The 14823-nt window shown below is 35.6% G+C and overlaps 2 protein-coding genes across 2 annotated transcripts in view; one reads left to right on the plus strand and one right to left on the minus strand.

The window, feature by feature from the left end:
* LOC117414738 (outer mitochondrial transmembrane helix translocase) overlaps positions 1 to 11854 on the plus strand; it is a 13787-nt gene extending 1933 nt beyond the window's left edge. The window contains exons 3-10 of the mRNA XM_034024516.3: positions 1582 to 1680; positions 2357 to 2477; positions 2934 to 3134; positions 3971 to 4077; positions 6199 to 6288; positions 7433 to 7483; positions 7786 to 7922; positions 10065 to 11854. Coding sequence (XP_033880407.1) covers positions 1582 to 1680; positions 2357 to 2477; positions 2934 to 3134; positions 3971 to 4077; positions 6199 to 6288; positions 7433 to 7483; positions 7786 to 7922; positions 10065 to 10185 — 927 coding nt within the window. The 3' untranslated portion in view covers positions 10186 to 11854. The remainder of the gene's footprint in view (positions 1 to 1581; positions 1681 to 2356; positions 2478 to 2933; positions 3135 to 3970; positions 4078 to 6198; positions 6289 to 7432; positions 7484 to 7785; positions 7923 to 10064) is intronic.
* The window catches only part of LOC117415196 (bifunctional 3'-phosphoadenosine 5'-phosphosulfate synthase 2-like), a 27955-nt gene continuing 23839 nt past the window's right edge, over positions 10708 to 14823 (minus strand). The window contains exon 12 of the mRNA XM_034025224.3: positions 10708 to 14729. Within this exon, the coding sequence (XP_033881115.3) occupies positions 14588 to 14729 (142 nt within the window). The 3' untranslated portion in view covers positions 10708 to 14587. The remainder of the gene's footprint in view (positions 14730 to 14823) is intronic.

The raw sequence follows: 14823 nt of genomic DNA on the forward strand, positions 1-14823 counted from the left end.
AAGTCTGGTCAGCAGTGTGGAGTAGTGGTTAGGGCTCTGGACTCTTGACCGAAGGGTTGTGGGTTCAATCCCTAGTGGAGGACACTGCTGCTGTACCCTTGAGCAAGGTACTTTACCTAGATTGCTCCAGTAAAAACCCAACTGTATAAATGGGTAATTGTATGTAAAAATAATGTGATATATTGTAACAATTGTAAGTCGCCCTGGATAAGGGCGTCTGCTAAGAAATAAATAATAATAATAATAATAATAATAATCTCGTGCGATCGGTTGAAGCAACAGACATTTTAAGATTATAGGATTGTACAGTTTATTTAGTGGTAGTAATGCGCTAATAGAAGCAGATACAGTGGCTCTCAAAAGTATTCACCCCCCTAGGACTTTTCCACATTTTATTGTGTTACAACATGGAATCAAAATGGATTATATTGCTCTTAACGCAGGCAGAGAAAGCATAGCAGCAGGGACAGGGGGGCGTGGCAGTGGCCCCTGTGTGTGCCTTAACAGCAAGACCTTACACTATGTAACACGTTAAAATAGAAAAATGTCCCAGGAGTAAAAATAATTGGGTAGGACTAGCTTTACCCCAGCAAATTAACTACAAAACAAAGGATGCCAGATAACAGTGCAAGTTATAGTGCTTTGTTTATTCCCGAAATAAATAGTACATAAAGTTGACAACGAATTTTACTTTTTTATTTTTTCATTCCTTGCCATTGCCGTTTCTTCATAGTAAACAGTGGCCATAGACACGTTTTCATAAAGTAATAACATGAGGTTTACTTGTGCCTTTTTGTAGCTGAACAAGCAAACGAAAACTGAAATTTAACTTAACACTTCAAGTAAAACAAACGTGGAAATGGCGTTGTAAAATGAAGGTGAAAAAGACTCGCCGTTTTGCTACTCGTTTATTACATTCCACATAACAGGAAGTCGCAACAAAAATATATAATATATACAACGTATATGAAAATCACTAGACAACATTTTCTGGAAGTTGGATACTGTTTAAGCGAGGCATTTCAGAATGACGTGCTTGCCTTTTTTCTGTCCCATGAGATTCTGGCTCGCTCTAAAGCAGCACAACGCGTTTTTGTCCCAGATGCTTTCGATAGGGAACAATATGCGTTTTTGCTGTCTAAAACTTAAATAGAGGCTCTATTTATATATATATGTGTGTGTGTGTGTGTATATATATATATATATATATATATATATATATATATAATATAAAATGTGTGTGTGTGTTAATCTCACATAACACGGAACTCTTCTTCATTTGCAACTTTTTTTTAAATTGGCACTCAAATTCTGGTGAGATGGTAAATAAGTCAAGGTATTTGTTATTTGTAGCGAATACGAACATCTGATTTTTGTATCCGAATACAAAAAAATATTTGTTTCGATATTTGTCCCAGCACTGGTATTTATATAACTCTTTACTTATATAGGCCTACATGTTACTATGGTTGAAATATTCATCGGGGATAGTATTTTATTTATTTTTGAAACTCTACTGCCTCAGACTTTCATTTGTTAGATTAATCTGTCTAAATGCTCGTAATTTTTTTTTTCTTACAGGCAGAAAAGCTTATGAAACAAATTGGTGTGAAGAATGTTAAGCTCTCAGAATATGAGATGAGCATTGCAGCCCATTTGGTAGACCCTCTGAATATGCAGGTAAAAACAGACTGATTTGAATAGGACAGTATCGAAGAGTCACTTTCTTTTAAAGGACTTCTGTTGCTCTGGTGCATCTGAATTATCTCCCTCACCCGTTGAAAATTATAAGTGGGTGACACAGTATAAAATAATTTTATATAGTGTTGATTGTACATAAGCTAGTTTTGTGCTGGTATTTGTCAGTCATTCTTGTACAGTAAAAGGCTTAACAAAAGCCTGTGGCACTCCAATATGTACTTCTGAATAAACAAAGCAGTACTGTTGGTTTAAGTGCTCTGTTTATGGGTGCTAAACTGCTATGCATTTTATAACTGTAAGAAGATCCCAGAACAAATGCCAGCATTAATAGGTTTTGACAGTTGGGGATTATTGAGGAACACTGTCAATGCTTTGAATAAATAAAACAACAACAGTTGCCCACTTTTCTAGTCAAGGTCACTGTGTTTCCTACTGGTAATTTTTTTTTTTTTTTTTTTTTTTTTTTTTTTCTCTTTCTTATGAAATCCAAGTTGTCCATTCACATAAGAGATAACTAGCTTCATGTGATCCTCTGTTGGTCATGCTTGCATTCTGTAAAATTGAGCCAGCAGAGCTGAACGGTTGCACATCTGTACAAAATATTTCTTTGAAAAAACCCTTGACAATAACTGAAATGAACATGTGCTGTTCTTAGATCACTTGGAGTGACATTGCTGGTCTGGATGATGTCATTACTGAACTGAAAGATACAGTTATACTTCCCATCCGGAAGAGGCATTTGTTTGAAGGCTCAAGACTGCTGCAGCCCCCAAAAGGTATGACAAGAGAGGCCAAAAGATGTCAGGGCAGGAAGCCTTTCAGCAGCCAATCTGTCACAAACACCCGTCTCTTTCCCAGATTCTCTTCAGAACAGTTGGGAAAGCACATCAAAATCCATGACACATACAGAGTTAGTGACTGTGGATCAAACCCTGATCTCAGAGACTGATCCATGTCTGCTAAGCCAAAAGAGCTAGCCTTTTTGCAGAGCAGGCAGACTATATATCAGTCTACCGGAGAAAGTTCATTACAGCTCACTTAGCCATTTTGGAATAGTAAATCTGCTGAACATTTTGAGCATTGGTAGTGATCTTATTATGTAGTCGCAAGTTTAATTCTCACTTATGTAATCTACCACTGGCCTGAACTTTTCCTATGGTACATGCAAATATACATCCTACTCTAACAAAGAGGACATTGAATTTAGACTTTGTCCTGCTATTGTTTTCCAGGTGTGCTCCTGTATGGCCCCCCAGGCTGTGGTAAAACCCTGATTGCCAAAGCTACAGCCAAAGAAGCAGGCTTTCGCTTCATTAACCTGCAGCCCTCCACCCTGACTGACAAGTGGTACGGAGAATCTCAGAAACTCGCCGCAGCTGTGTTCTCACTGGCGATAAAACTGCAGCCTTCCATCATCTTCATCGATGAAATTGGTAATTACTTTTGTTTCTTCAACTATAAGACCAAATGGAATACTATGTAAACCATCAGGGCTGTAGTAGAATAGGGATGTACAAAGGACTTTATTGTTTTTTTTAAGGATTTTGGAGATGTATGTTTTTTTTATGTATTGTACATTCTATCTGTGATGTACTGTTCCCTCCTTGTTTGAATTGTCTCTTTATCCCTAGACCTGAGTCATCACTGACCAATTGCAACCAGGAGCTGATTTTAATAAATGTTTTACATTGTAGAATAATGTGCTACAAGTACCATTATTGTAAAATTAGTACTAAAAAATGCCTTGATTGCAATGGTTGTATTGGTGGTTATACTTGCATTATAAGAGTACGTTAATGGAAGTTTTTGTTTCAGAGCTCCAACTTTACAATTGCAGTTCACTGATTGACCACAGGAGTTCAGTCTTTATCCAATAAGAGAAAACTTTCTTTTTAATGATCTAGTCCTCCAGTGTAACCTTGACATCATATTTAATGTTAATTCTGGTTAAAATGCACACACATGCATAACATTAGAAGCTTCAAATCTAACTGCAAAAAGACTGAAAAAGATTATTGCAGCTAACAGTTTCGTCAGATAATACTGAAAGTTTCATTGCTAATTTTCATTGCATGCATGTTAATGTACATTTTATTATATGAATGCAGATAAGTATGAATATCTAGGATCCATGGTGGTATGGGGATCCAGAGCGATTTTTCTTTTGTTGTGGCTCCATATTTATGCTAAGGGAAATGCTAAGGTGTATTCTGTGAATTGTAAGATGAGACTTGATCTTGTTTTTTGTTTTTTTTCTCTCTCCTATTAGATTCTTTCTTGAGGAGCCGCTCTAGTTCTGATCATGAAGCCACTGCTATGATGAAAGCGCAGTTCATGAGTCTGTGGGATGGCCTGGATACAGATTACAACTGCCAGGTTAGCCTTTATTGTATGAGCTTAACTTCCTGTAGACTTCCACTTTCATTTTTATAGGTTATGCATGTTTTTATTTTTTATTTTGAGTAATTCAGTATTTGTTACTGTACCTCTGAAAGAACACAAATAATCTGTGATTACAAGCAAGCATATAGTACAATTTGGACTGTAAATACTGTAGATGTAGGTCATGGTGATCTTTTGTATTAGCGACATACTTCTGTAGTTGTAGATGTCATTTTTGACCTTCTCCTTATTATGTTTACAATTATTCAAAGTGGGTCTGAGATCAGTTGTTCAAGTACTGAATTTGAATAATCTTTCTGTGAATCAGAAGCTACCCACCATTATCCTTTATGTTCCTGATTCCATAAGACTGTGATTACCTTGCACCTATGCTAGCACCATAGTAATAGTTTGAAGAAGGTGGGGACACAGTTGATTTGGACTCCAAAGTAGCTGTGAACTAGGATTCTTCTGATACACAGAACTTGGAACCACTTGGAGTATTCTAAAAATGGAAGGAAAGGTGAAATGTAAATTTAAGTAGTTAAATAGATTGCTTTTAACCCTTTTAGGGTCCAAGCTATTTTCATCTGTTTTTTACTTTTGTTAGATTTGTGCCTATAACTCTAACTATAAAGGTTACAGGTACATGTCATACACAAAATGAATGTGAGCTTTTTATAAAAAAACATTATTTATTGTTTGTAAAATGTATTTTAGCACAGTCAGCTCAAATCTGACAGTGTACAATAAAACTTCAGCCTGTAGGGAACATGGACATTTTTTAACAAATTGGATAATAATTAGGGCTTCTGATTTTCGGTTTTAACCAATAAAACATCCCCGATTACAAAACAATTTAAATCGGTGGATAGCCAATAAACACCGGAAAAACTGTGGAAATGGTTCATCTATTCTTGTTGACTTTTCCCTTTTCCCATTAAAAAAATAAAACCTACTATAAAAATAATAAATACATTTCCCAGTGCTGCTTGGCAGTGTCCCGTCCTGACTTGTATCTATCATTGATTCGTTCTGAATACTTTAAACCCACCCCAACTTCTGAGTGACAACACATTTCTACATTTCTGTTGGACTCCACTTGCGAGATTTAAAATGAGATTACAATCAGGATGGAGGCTTGTTAGCAAGATTTAAAGCTGTATTACAGTTAAGATATGGAGGATTTAAAACAAAATTGTGGCAAAATGTTCAAAAATGCCTACACACAAAAACCCCAGAAGAATGTGCCCGTGGAAGACAGCAAAGGAAAGAAGGTACAACTTAAGTGTGTATGTACTGTCAAGTTACTATACATATTTTGACACAAAAAAAATGCTCAAGTATTTTGGAAAGTAACCGAAAACACTAGTTTCATACAGTATATCAAAAATGAAACCCCCGAAAAAAAACGATTTATATAACTCGAAAATAGCTAAAAATAAGCACCGAAAAATACAATCAGTAAAACCTGAAAAACAGAAGCCCTAATAATAAAAAAGGAATTGTGGACGTATATACAAAAGCAACCAACAACAACAAAAAAAAATGAACAATTGAAAAATGTGCAAAACAAAAAGAAGAAAAAAACACATTCATATTATTCGTGCTAGGGACCCTGATGCTGCAAGATGGAGCTATTCACTACTGTGACTTCAAAGCCATTCAATGTAGCGACCATGGCAACCTAACAGCTGACTTGTGACGTGCATCTGATCCACAAACACTGTCAACATGAAAAACAAATTTATATTTATTGGGAAATAGGTCATTTTGCCTTTGTTGCCATTTCTCTTCTTTTGGAAAGATTTTGTCGAAAATGTTTGTTTGAGACAGGTCTGTCATACAGAGCAGCAGTAACGTTGCAAAACACTTGCATTCATGGATGTCTACTGACAGGCTCCAATGCCGGAGATACACAAATAGGACCTCATCGTAAAGCCCCAAGTCTCCTCTTTCAAACTATGCCCTGCAAGTAGGGCTCTCTTACAGTGCCAGAGTAAAAAGACTTAAAGGGCCAGGTCTCCGGCGGGATTTTTAACATGAGGCGGACCCTAAAGAGTTTAACTGTGTAGACATTTCAGGATATCAGATTTCCATTGTTTTGTTTCCTAGGTTATAGTTATGGGAGCTACAAACCGTCCTCAGGATTTGGATTCTGCCATTCTAAGGAGGATGCCAACGAGGTTCCATATCAATCAGCCTGTGAGTCTACAGGGAGTACTCTGACTGCCTAACCAGGGGGGAAATAATTGTACTCCATCATGCAACTGTTGCACTACTCTCTTTTTCTGTTAGATACGTGACAATTGTACAACATTTTCTGAACCCATGAGTTGCATGGTCCTGCAAGAAAGTGGGATTAGCTATTTCTGATGTTATGATTTTTGTCTAGTGCAATGATGGACCCCCACAGTCAAATGGTGCCCATGTTGAGCAGTAAATACAATAACACAAATAGATCACTTTTAATATGACCCGCTATGGCCCGTGCTGGTACTCCGAGAGTCTTGTTGCTCATAAGAGCATAAGAACGTTTACAAACGAGAGGAGGCCATTCGGCCCATCTTGCTCGTTTGGTTGTTAGTAGCTTACTGATCCCAGAATCTCATCAAGCAGCTTCTTGAAGGATCCCAGGGTGTCAGCTTCAACAACATTACTGGGGAGTTGGTTCCAGACCCTCACAATTCTCTGTGAGGGTCTGGTTGTGATGCAGTGAATATTTTTTGACATTGCAAAGTAGCTATCTACCTAGGTCCGTGTACATTCCGGCCAATCGTTTTTGCATTGTAAATCGGAGGCGTGCTCTACTCATATCAAATGTGTCCCGGTGTTATGACGTTTTCTGCATCAATACATTGATATCCATATATATGGATGCACCCCCCAAGTGAAGCAAATTGGGTACCGGTGAAAGGGGAGCTCTAAACATACGTGAGCGCCCTGGACAAATGTGTTATGGTAATATAATCCAGTTAAGTTTATAAAGTTAATTTATAAAGCCGGATATAAATATAAGAACCTTACATATGAAAAATGGGAAAACAAGCCTGAATCCATTTTTGTATTTTAAACTCAGAAATTAGAAAATGAAAAACAAGTCTTTAATGGTTTTCTGATTCTGAATGCAAAAACCATTGGCCGGAATGTACACGGACCTACCTGTATTGTCATCCTGTATCTTAGTTTGTAGGAGTTGGGTTTAAAACCAGTGTTTTCATCTTTTATTTTACAAATGAATCCCAGCCAGTAATAATTAAATTGGCTACTCTGTACCTTTTTTTTTTTTAAAAGAACAGAGGCACTGCACCAAGCTCGTCCTCCAAAATAATTTGTGTTTTCTTTACAGAACCACAGGCAACGTGAGGAAATTCTCAAACTCATTTTAGAAAATGAAAATGTGAGTACGAGGCGTTTGTTTTTGCCTTGCTTATTAATACATACTCTAGTTGTTTTAAGACTTTATAATTCCTTTTTTTTTTTTTTTTTAATAAATCTTAGCATATATCTGTCCTTCGTTTTGCAATAATAAATACTGAAAAACTGAATAGATGGAAGTTTGAAATGAAAATACCAGAATTTCCCCTTCTTGGCCATTAAAAATGTAATGACTAAAAGTAGGCTTTGCAGATGAATCATAGGAAATCGTAAATCTTGAATGAAACATAGAGTAATTTAGAAATCAACTTTACTTTTGTCTAGGTGGACACCCTTGTGGACCTGCGTGAAGTTGCTAAGGATACAGATGGATTCTCGGGAAGTGACCTGAGAGAGATGTGCAGGGATTCTGCTCTGCTGTGTGTCAGAGACTACGTCCGTAACAACACCCATGAAAGCAGGTAATGTATAAAGAAAAAATATGCTATTGGACAGGTTACACAACAAATTATTTTGTGAAAACTTATCTTAACCCTGCACAGGATGGCATTGTCCTGCCCTGAAAAACAACTCTGGATAATAAATAGGGGTGACCCATTACAACAAACAGAATGCCTTTCTTCTCTTAAAAAAAAAATAAAAAAATCTTCAGAGGGTTTAATTCCTGGAAATAAAAAAAAACATCTCTCTGTATTAAATGTAATTTGAGATCAAAGGGCGAATGTGTACATTTCAAGGCCTGAACTTTGCCGGCTCAGCATTCGTAAAACATTTGTTGTTGGTAATGCTTTTTATGTTGCATAAAAAGAAGTGTTGCATTCTAGTCTGTAACCCAGTACTAAAGGGTTTTTAAGGTGGGTTTGTTGTGCAAAGCATGATGCCTCCTTTTTTTGGGAACAACAATAATTGTATTATTGTTATTGTAAAGATTTTTTAATATTATTTATTTTATTTATTCATTTATTTATTTTTTTATTGTCGTTTTTCCTCCCGAAACTTTAAACTAAACTGCTCCTGTTCGCACGCAGTGTAACCAATCAACATGAAACTTGGCAGGTATCGTCCCGTGTAGATTACAGTTCAAATGCAAAAAAAAATGCGCAAATCCGTCAACCAAGATGGCGGCCTGGCGCATTTTTTGGAAAAACCTTTCAAAATCTTCTTGTGAACCAATTTGATCTGAAACTTCACATATGTCCTCAGCAACCAAACCCGCTTCAAGTTTGTGATAAATTTTACAATCAAAATGGGCTGCCACCAAATTCGCCAAAACACACCCCAAACATCAAACTGCTTCTGTTTGGAAACCGCTTAACCAACTAACTCTGAACTTGGTAGGCATTATATTGGGGACAATGGAATTCAAATATGACAAAATGGTGTTCTTTTGTAAAACAAGAAGGTCACCAGATCTGCATTTTCTTCTTTAAATTTAAAACTGCTTCAGTTGAAAAATGGTTTATTTGATTAACTCCAAAGTTGACAAGCATCATCCCTGTGTCAGTACAAATGACTTTTTCAAAAATTGTGTTTTTGCATAAACCAATATGGCAAACTGAGGCATTTCTGTTTGGTCAAATGTAAAACTAGCTTTATAGTCACCCATATATGTTCTATTCAAAAATTGCCTTGACTTTGAACTTTGACCTCTTAAGGTCAAATGCAAAATTAACTTCTAACTCCTTACAGTGTGTAGATAGGGTCATTGTTACTGTAGTGTTTAAAATTATAAAGCATCGTGAGATAATGAACTAATGCAGTATTTTGAATTGAAACTGCTCCATAAATCTGTTGCTGACACTGGTGCTGCAGTGCTACAGCTTGCCAAAATTTCCAACTGGTACCGGGCTTGGAAGCCGTATAACTGCCTGACAGTTGTTGTTGTTGTTGTTGTTGTTGTTGTTGTTGTTGTTGTTAACATCTATTATTTTGAACATTTTGCCTAATCTAATAATCCCATATAGTAAGATAAACTATAGCTATATTATTATTATTATTTGTTTATTTAGCAGACACCTTTATCCAAGGCGACTTACAGAGACTAGGGTGTGTAAACTATGCATCAGCTGCAGAGTCACTTACAACAACGTCTCGCCCGAAAGACGGAGCACAAGGAGGTTAAGTGACTTGCTCAGGGTCACACAATGAGTCAGTGGCTGAGGTGGGATTTGAACCGGGGACCTCCTGGTTACAAGCCCTTTTCTTTAACCACTGGACCACACAGCCTCCCAATATTCTACCCCCAAAACAGTAAACATGAATTATATTTATTATAATTACAACAGCTATAAAAATATATATATATATATATATATATATATATATATATATATATATATATATATATATATATATATATATATATATATATCACAAATGCATTTATAATTATTAAACTGATTTAACTGCCAACTTTTTTGTATTTAAAGTTTTTTCTTTTTTTTTTTTTTATATTGGTCACCAGATAGCCATCACTGTCAGCTAATTCTAGTTTAAGTGCTGATGATGGAAGTCCTGTTCTGATGTAAAATGTTTTGGCTGCATTATGCATCACCATTTGTATTATAATTTTGTTTTATTGATTTTTTTTTTTTTTTTTTTAGTGTGGAAGAAGATTTTGTCAGACCCATTGCGCAAGGTGATCTTCGAAAGGCAATAGAAAAGATGAAGAAATCAAAAACTGCAGGCGTTCAGGGTGTTCTGATGCATTCTGCCTTGGACTGAGCAGAACACCCAGCAAAATGTTATTCCTTGATCAGCAGCCAATGTACAGTTATTTAAATTAAATGGTTTTTTTTTTAAGATGCTAATGAAAATAGCGGAGTACAAGCTTAATCAATTTCTGCACTGAGAGCGGGGTATATTCTTCCTGAAGATTTCGCTGTACATATTTCTGAGTAGTAAGTTTCAATAAAAGAAAGAGTTCCTAGAATACACTGACTTATAGGTAGACATTTAGGCCAACATAGCACCAAATTGTAATGTGCTCCAAGTCAAATATCTTAAAACAACTTTTACGAATTCACTGGAACTGCGAACGCTTCAGTTAATCATGTAACTGAAACAATGAAAGGAAGTGCCCTCAAATCTAGTTTTAAATACAATAATGCTCAGATACAGTGCACTGTATATTTCGCTAAATTAAGTTTGCGTAAGTAAATTGGTAGAAAATGTGGGTTTTTTGTTTCAAAATTGTTTAGTGTGAAAATTTTTTTTTTTTTAGCTAAAACTATAGAAACTCAAGTCCAAGTTGGAAAATATTTGGGTTAATGTCTGCATATATGTAGTCAGACTGAAGGCAGAAGACAAAACGTTTGCTGTAGCTTTCTCAGAATGTATGATCGAGCATTTAAAGTTAAAATAAATTAGCAGTGTTCTTGCCATTTCTAGATATGATCATGTAGTCTCTATTTACAACAAGCCAGGTGGATTCTAGAAGGAGAGTCTAAGATGACTTCAACACACTCCCCTAAGCCTTATAACCTGACCATTTCCTGTACAGAACATTCATGTTTTTTATTAGATTTGCCTTGGTGTGATATCAAAAACTTGTACTCTGTGAGTTTCACTATGAGGGACTCCCCACAATACTGTCGGCCAGACAAGGATGTTAGCTCAGTTGAGTTTTTGAATTGTCACCGTTGGTGATCACATAAGTTGGTCAAGTTCATGTTTTTTCATGTCTTTGACTTCTAGTCCAAATGTTTGTTATTGAATCTATTAAGTGTCTTGGCATTTCTAAATTTAGCACTATTGAATATTTAATAGTTATGGATATGGATTAACACTCAAGTGTTCCCCAATGTTGCGCTTGGGCTTAGGTTTAGAAAAAGAGGCTGTGTAGGTTCTAAATATGGTTAAACTTGGCCATCTTTAAATAGTTTTTACAGCATAGAGTACTGATGAACTAAACAAAACTGCTAAACATAAAGAAATATGCACTTAGTTTGCACTAAAGAGTGTAAAGGTGTTTTACAGAAATTCTTGCAAGATTGGTGGTGTAGTACTTGCTATAGTTCTAGGGTACTTTTGAATGAAATGCAGTATGATCTATTATATACTGTATTATAAGAGAATTACTGCTGGAAAAGAAGTATTTGTGTTTTCTAATTTGCTTTGCTTTGTGGTATTACTGAATTTAGAGCAGTGTAACTGTTGTAAAACTTGAATCACCCTAATAATTCATCACAACACCATATTGACTCTCATTTCAACATGGGATGTATTTCAGTTCTTCAGGGGTACATGGGGAATGTATATAAAATGTAAAAAAATAAAGAACTGTAAGTTCATTGCAAATTTAAGCAGATTTTAATGGATACATAAGTTAATATTTTTTATTTTCAGTCTGTATTATACTGCTGTGATAGTAATAAAACACAAGTTAAACCTCTATTGTGTGTGTTGTCTTTTGAAGTTAAATTGGATTGTGCTTTTACAATTTATTTGGGAAGTTCGGCTCAGCTAAAGGCCACTGAACAATGGGTTCCGTTTTTCATCTAGAGTGACGCGTTTCACGATACGAGACTAGCACAGATGTTTTGAGATACAAGTCTACGATTCTGATTAGTTACTCGACAGTCACCTTTCCAATGTGCAGGTTTTAAGAGCATCCCACTGCTGATGTGAAGTGTAGACACATCGAAAGTGACCTTATAATAATAAAATAATAACCTCCAAAAACCCATATAGCTTATACAAAAAAATAACAGTAATGGAAAAATCACATTAAAATTCAATATAAAATACTATGTTTTAAAAAGAGAAGCTGAAAAATGAGTCCAATCTGTATTGTCGTCATTAGAACTAAACAACACCACCAGATTGTTTTGTACAAACTTTTATTTTAAAACCTAAATCATATTGTATAGGATATACAACACTGGCTAATATGATACACATTTTAAAACATGTTAAGACTAATTTAAGGCACAAGTTTGGAATTCAGTACTTTAATAAATATGTTATACAAATAATGTTTGGTACTGTTTTATGTTTTAATAATTAAAAGGCTTGATAGCCACTTGGACTAACATACAATATAAAACCAATATTTAATAATATTTGCACAGGCTTCTTCCTATCTATAGCACCCAAATAAACTGTTAAATGTTTTTCTAGATGCTGTACGGCAAGGAAACGGCACACTAGGTAACAGCAATGTTCAGCACATTTGAGGTACTGCCATTTATTTTGGTCACTAAACCAGGCTTTTAACACTTAAAACAGTGAGTTTACAAAAATAGGCACTTGATGAAGAGAATGTGGGCTCTTGTCTTGTGCTGAGATTGTCAGCTGCAGTACAATAAGAAGTGAAAGGCATTTCCTTCAGGCAGCTGTTGATATTTGTTAGCAACATGATTAAAGGATCAAGTTGTTCTTGAAGCATTCAATAATTATTTCTCCCTTTTCAGTTGCTGGTATTAACAGGAGATTCAGGAAGGTACAAAAGTGGGTTGTTCTCTAGTAATGCAGCATTTCCTAAGCTGAAAAGAAGAACTCAATTGGCCATTACCTACAATATAAAATGTAGGTGGCTCCTTTAATGATAAACTGTCATTGAAACCATATGCTTTTTGGACAGACAAAGTAATTAGTTGTAAAAGATCCTATGTTACTCGATTTAATTCAGTCACAAGGAAAACTAATAAAAAGTGGCAAACTGATAAAAACAAGCATTCTATCAGAGCAATCAGATTGCCTTCATGATTTTGCATTGTAAAAATATTTAATTTGGTCTCTTAAAACTGGGAGCATTTGTTGCGGATCCTTTGCATGCAGTAGCTGGCTTCTGAAGTTTAGTACTACCTGCCTCTACCACTGGGGGTGCTAAATACACATCTATGACAGGCTGGAGAAGGTAACATTCAGGTAAACAATATAAAAGAATATATATATATATATATATATATATATATATATATATATATATATATAGCTAGGCTTGCTACTTTTCGATATTAAATCGGTAAAGCTCATTAAATGTCAAATTCCCAAAAAATGAGAGTTATCCTATATACCAGTATATAGGATAAACGTCAGTAAAACCACTCGCTATTTTTTATTTTCGTACCAAAATAACAAATTTAGAAATCATCTATAGTTTGTTTAGTTTTTATACTTACAGTCTGTCCCGTCTCTGTTCCACTCTGAATGGCTAGGGGTCGCTGTCAATCATCTCAGTGATCTGTTAGTATAGTTTCACTGTCATTTCACCCAGTTCTGACAGATCTCGTTGACTGAAGCAGCGTCAGAATGCTCTCATTCGTTTAAATGACTGTCAATCATCAAGACCTGTACCGACTGCACTTTCATTTGCTAGCAAAAGTGCGCCTACTTTTGAAATTAGCAGGTTAAGGTGTAGGTAGGCTTTTCCTAGGTATACGGTGACAGTTACTAGTTTGATTTGAAAATGGGGTGCAAGAGGAAAACACTTAATGAGTATTGTGCACAATCCCCTGACCGACGTCTCCGTGGCCCGTCTGCCTTACCTTCCAGTGACTCCAGCTGTGCTGAAGAATAAGTGCAAGTTAGTTCTGTTCAGCTATCTAATGTTTTGTTCTGTGCATATTATTTTTACTCATAAATGTATGCTACAAAAGTCTGTGTAATACACTTTTGTATGCTTGAATGTTTTCAATTTTTTTATTTGTGTAGGATCTTTATCTTTACAAGGTATAGCTCTGCTGTGACCAAATGTTACTTCAATTAGAATGCTGGTAACCATGGTTTTGTTGCATGTTGAATGTGATAAAGGGGCTTCGCTGAATGAGATGTTTCTCAATGGCATAAAAAGTTTTTTTTTTTTTTTAAAGCATAAAGGTCGATTTCACCCATTCTCTGCTTGAATTGAAAAATAAATATTGAAAAAAAAACGGTAAATTCATTCTAAAATAAACGTCGATATTAATCGTCGATTTGGCAAAAAATAAAAATCGAATAGCAGCAAGCCTATATATAGCTATATAACTGGACAGATTTACAGGTCATCTATTCAAATATTTAGCTCCTACTTTTTAAAATAAAAAATAAGTTGCTGTTTGGTTTTTTTTTTTTTAAAGATGATCATTTACAGTTGGATAAAATCAGCTATTCAACCAGTGTTTCCTACATTTACAATTAAAAGTTAGTTCTCTTTTCCCAGAGAGACATAGTATTCGGTCAGGACTTTCCATGCCTTGGGAGCCATGAAGCCATCAGGGGGGTATTCACCGTCGCGAGCAAGCTTCCTCAAACGAGTTCCTGAGATGAAGTCAAACTCACTGTGCCTGCAAAACAAAAACACAGCATGCACATATTGACGTGTATTGAGCACGATATGGGGATCTCAACACCATAATCCTGTAACACCATACAAATATA

Source organism: Acipenser ruthenus, chromosome 7, assembly GCF_902713425.1.
Source record: "Acipenser ruthenus chromosome 7, fAciRut3.2 maternal haplotype, whole genome shotgun sequence".
Lineage (NCBI taxonomy): Eukaryota > Metazoa > Chordata > Actinopteri > Acipenseriformes > Acipenseridae > Acipenser > Acipenser ruthenus.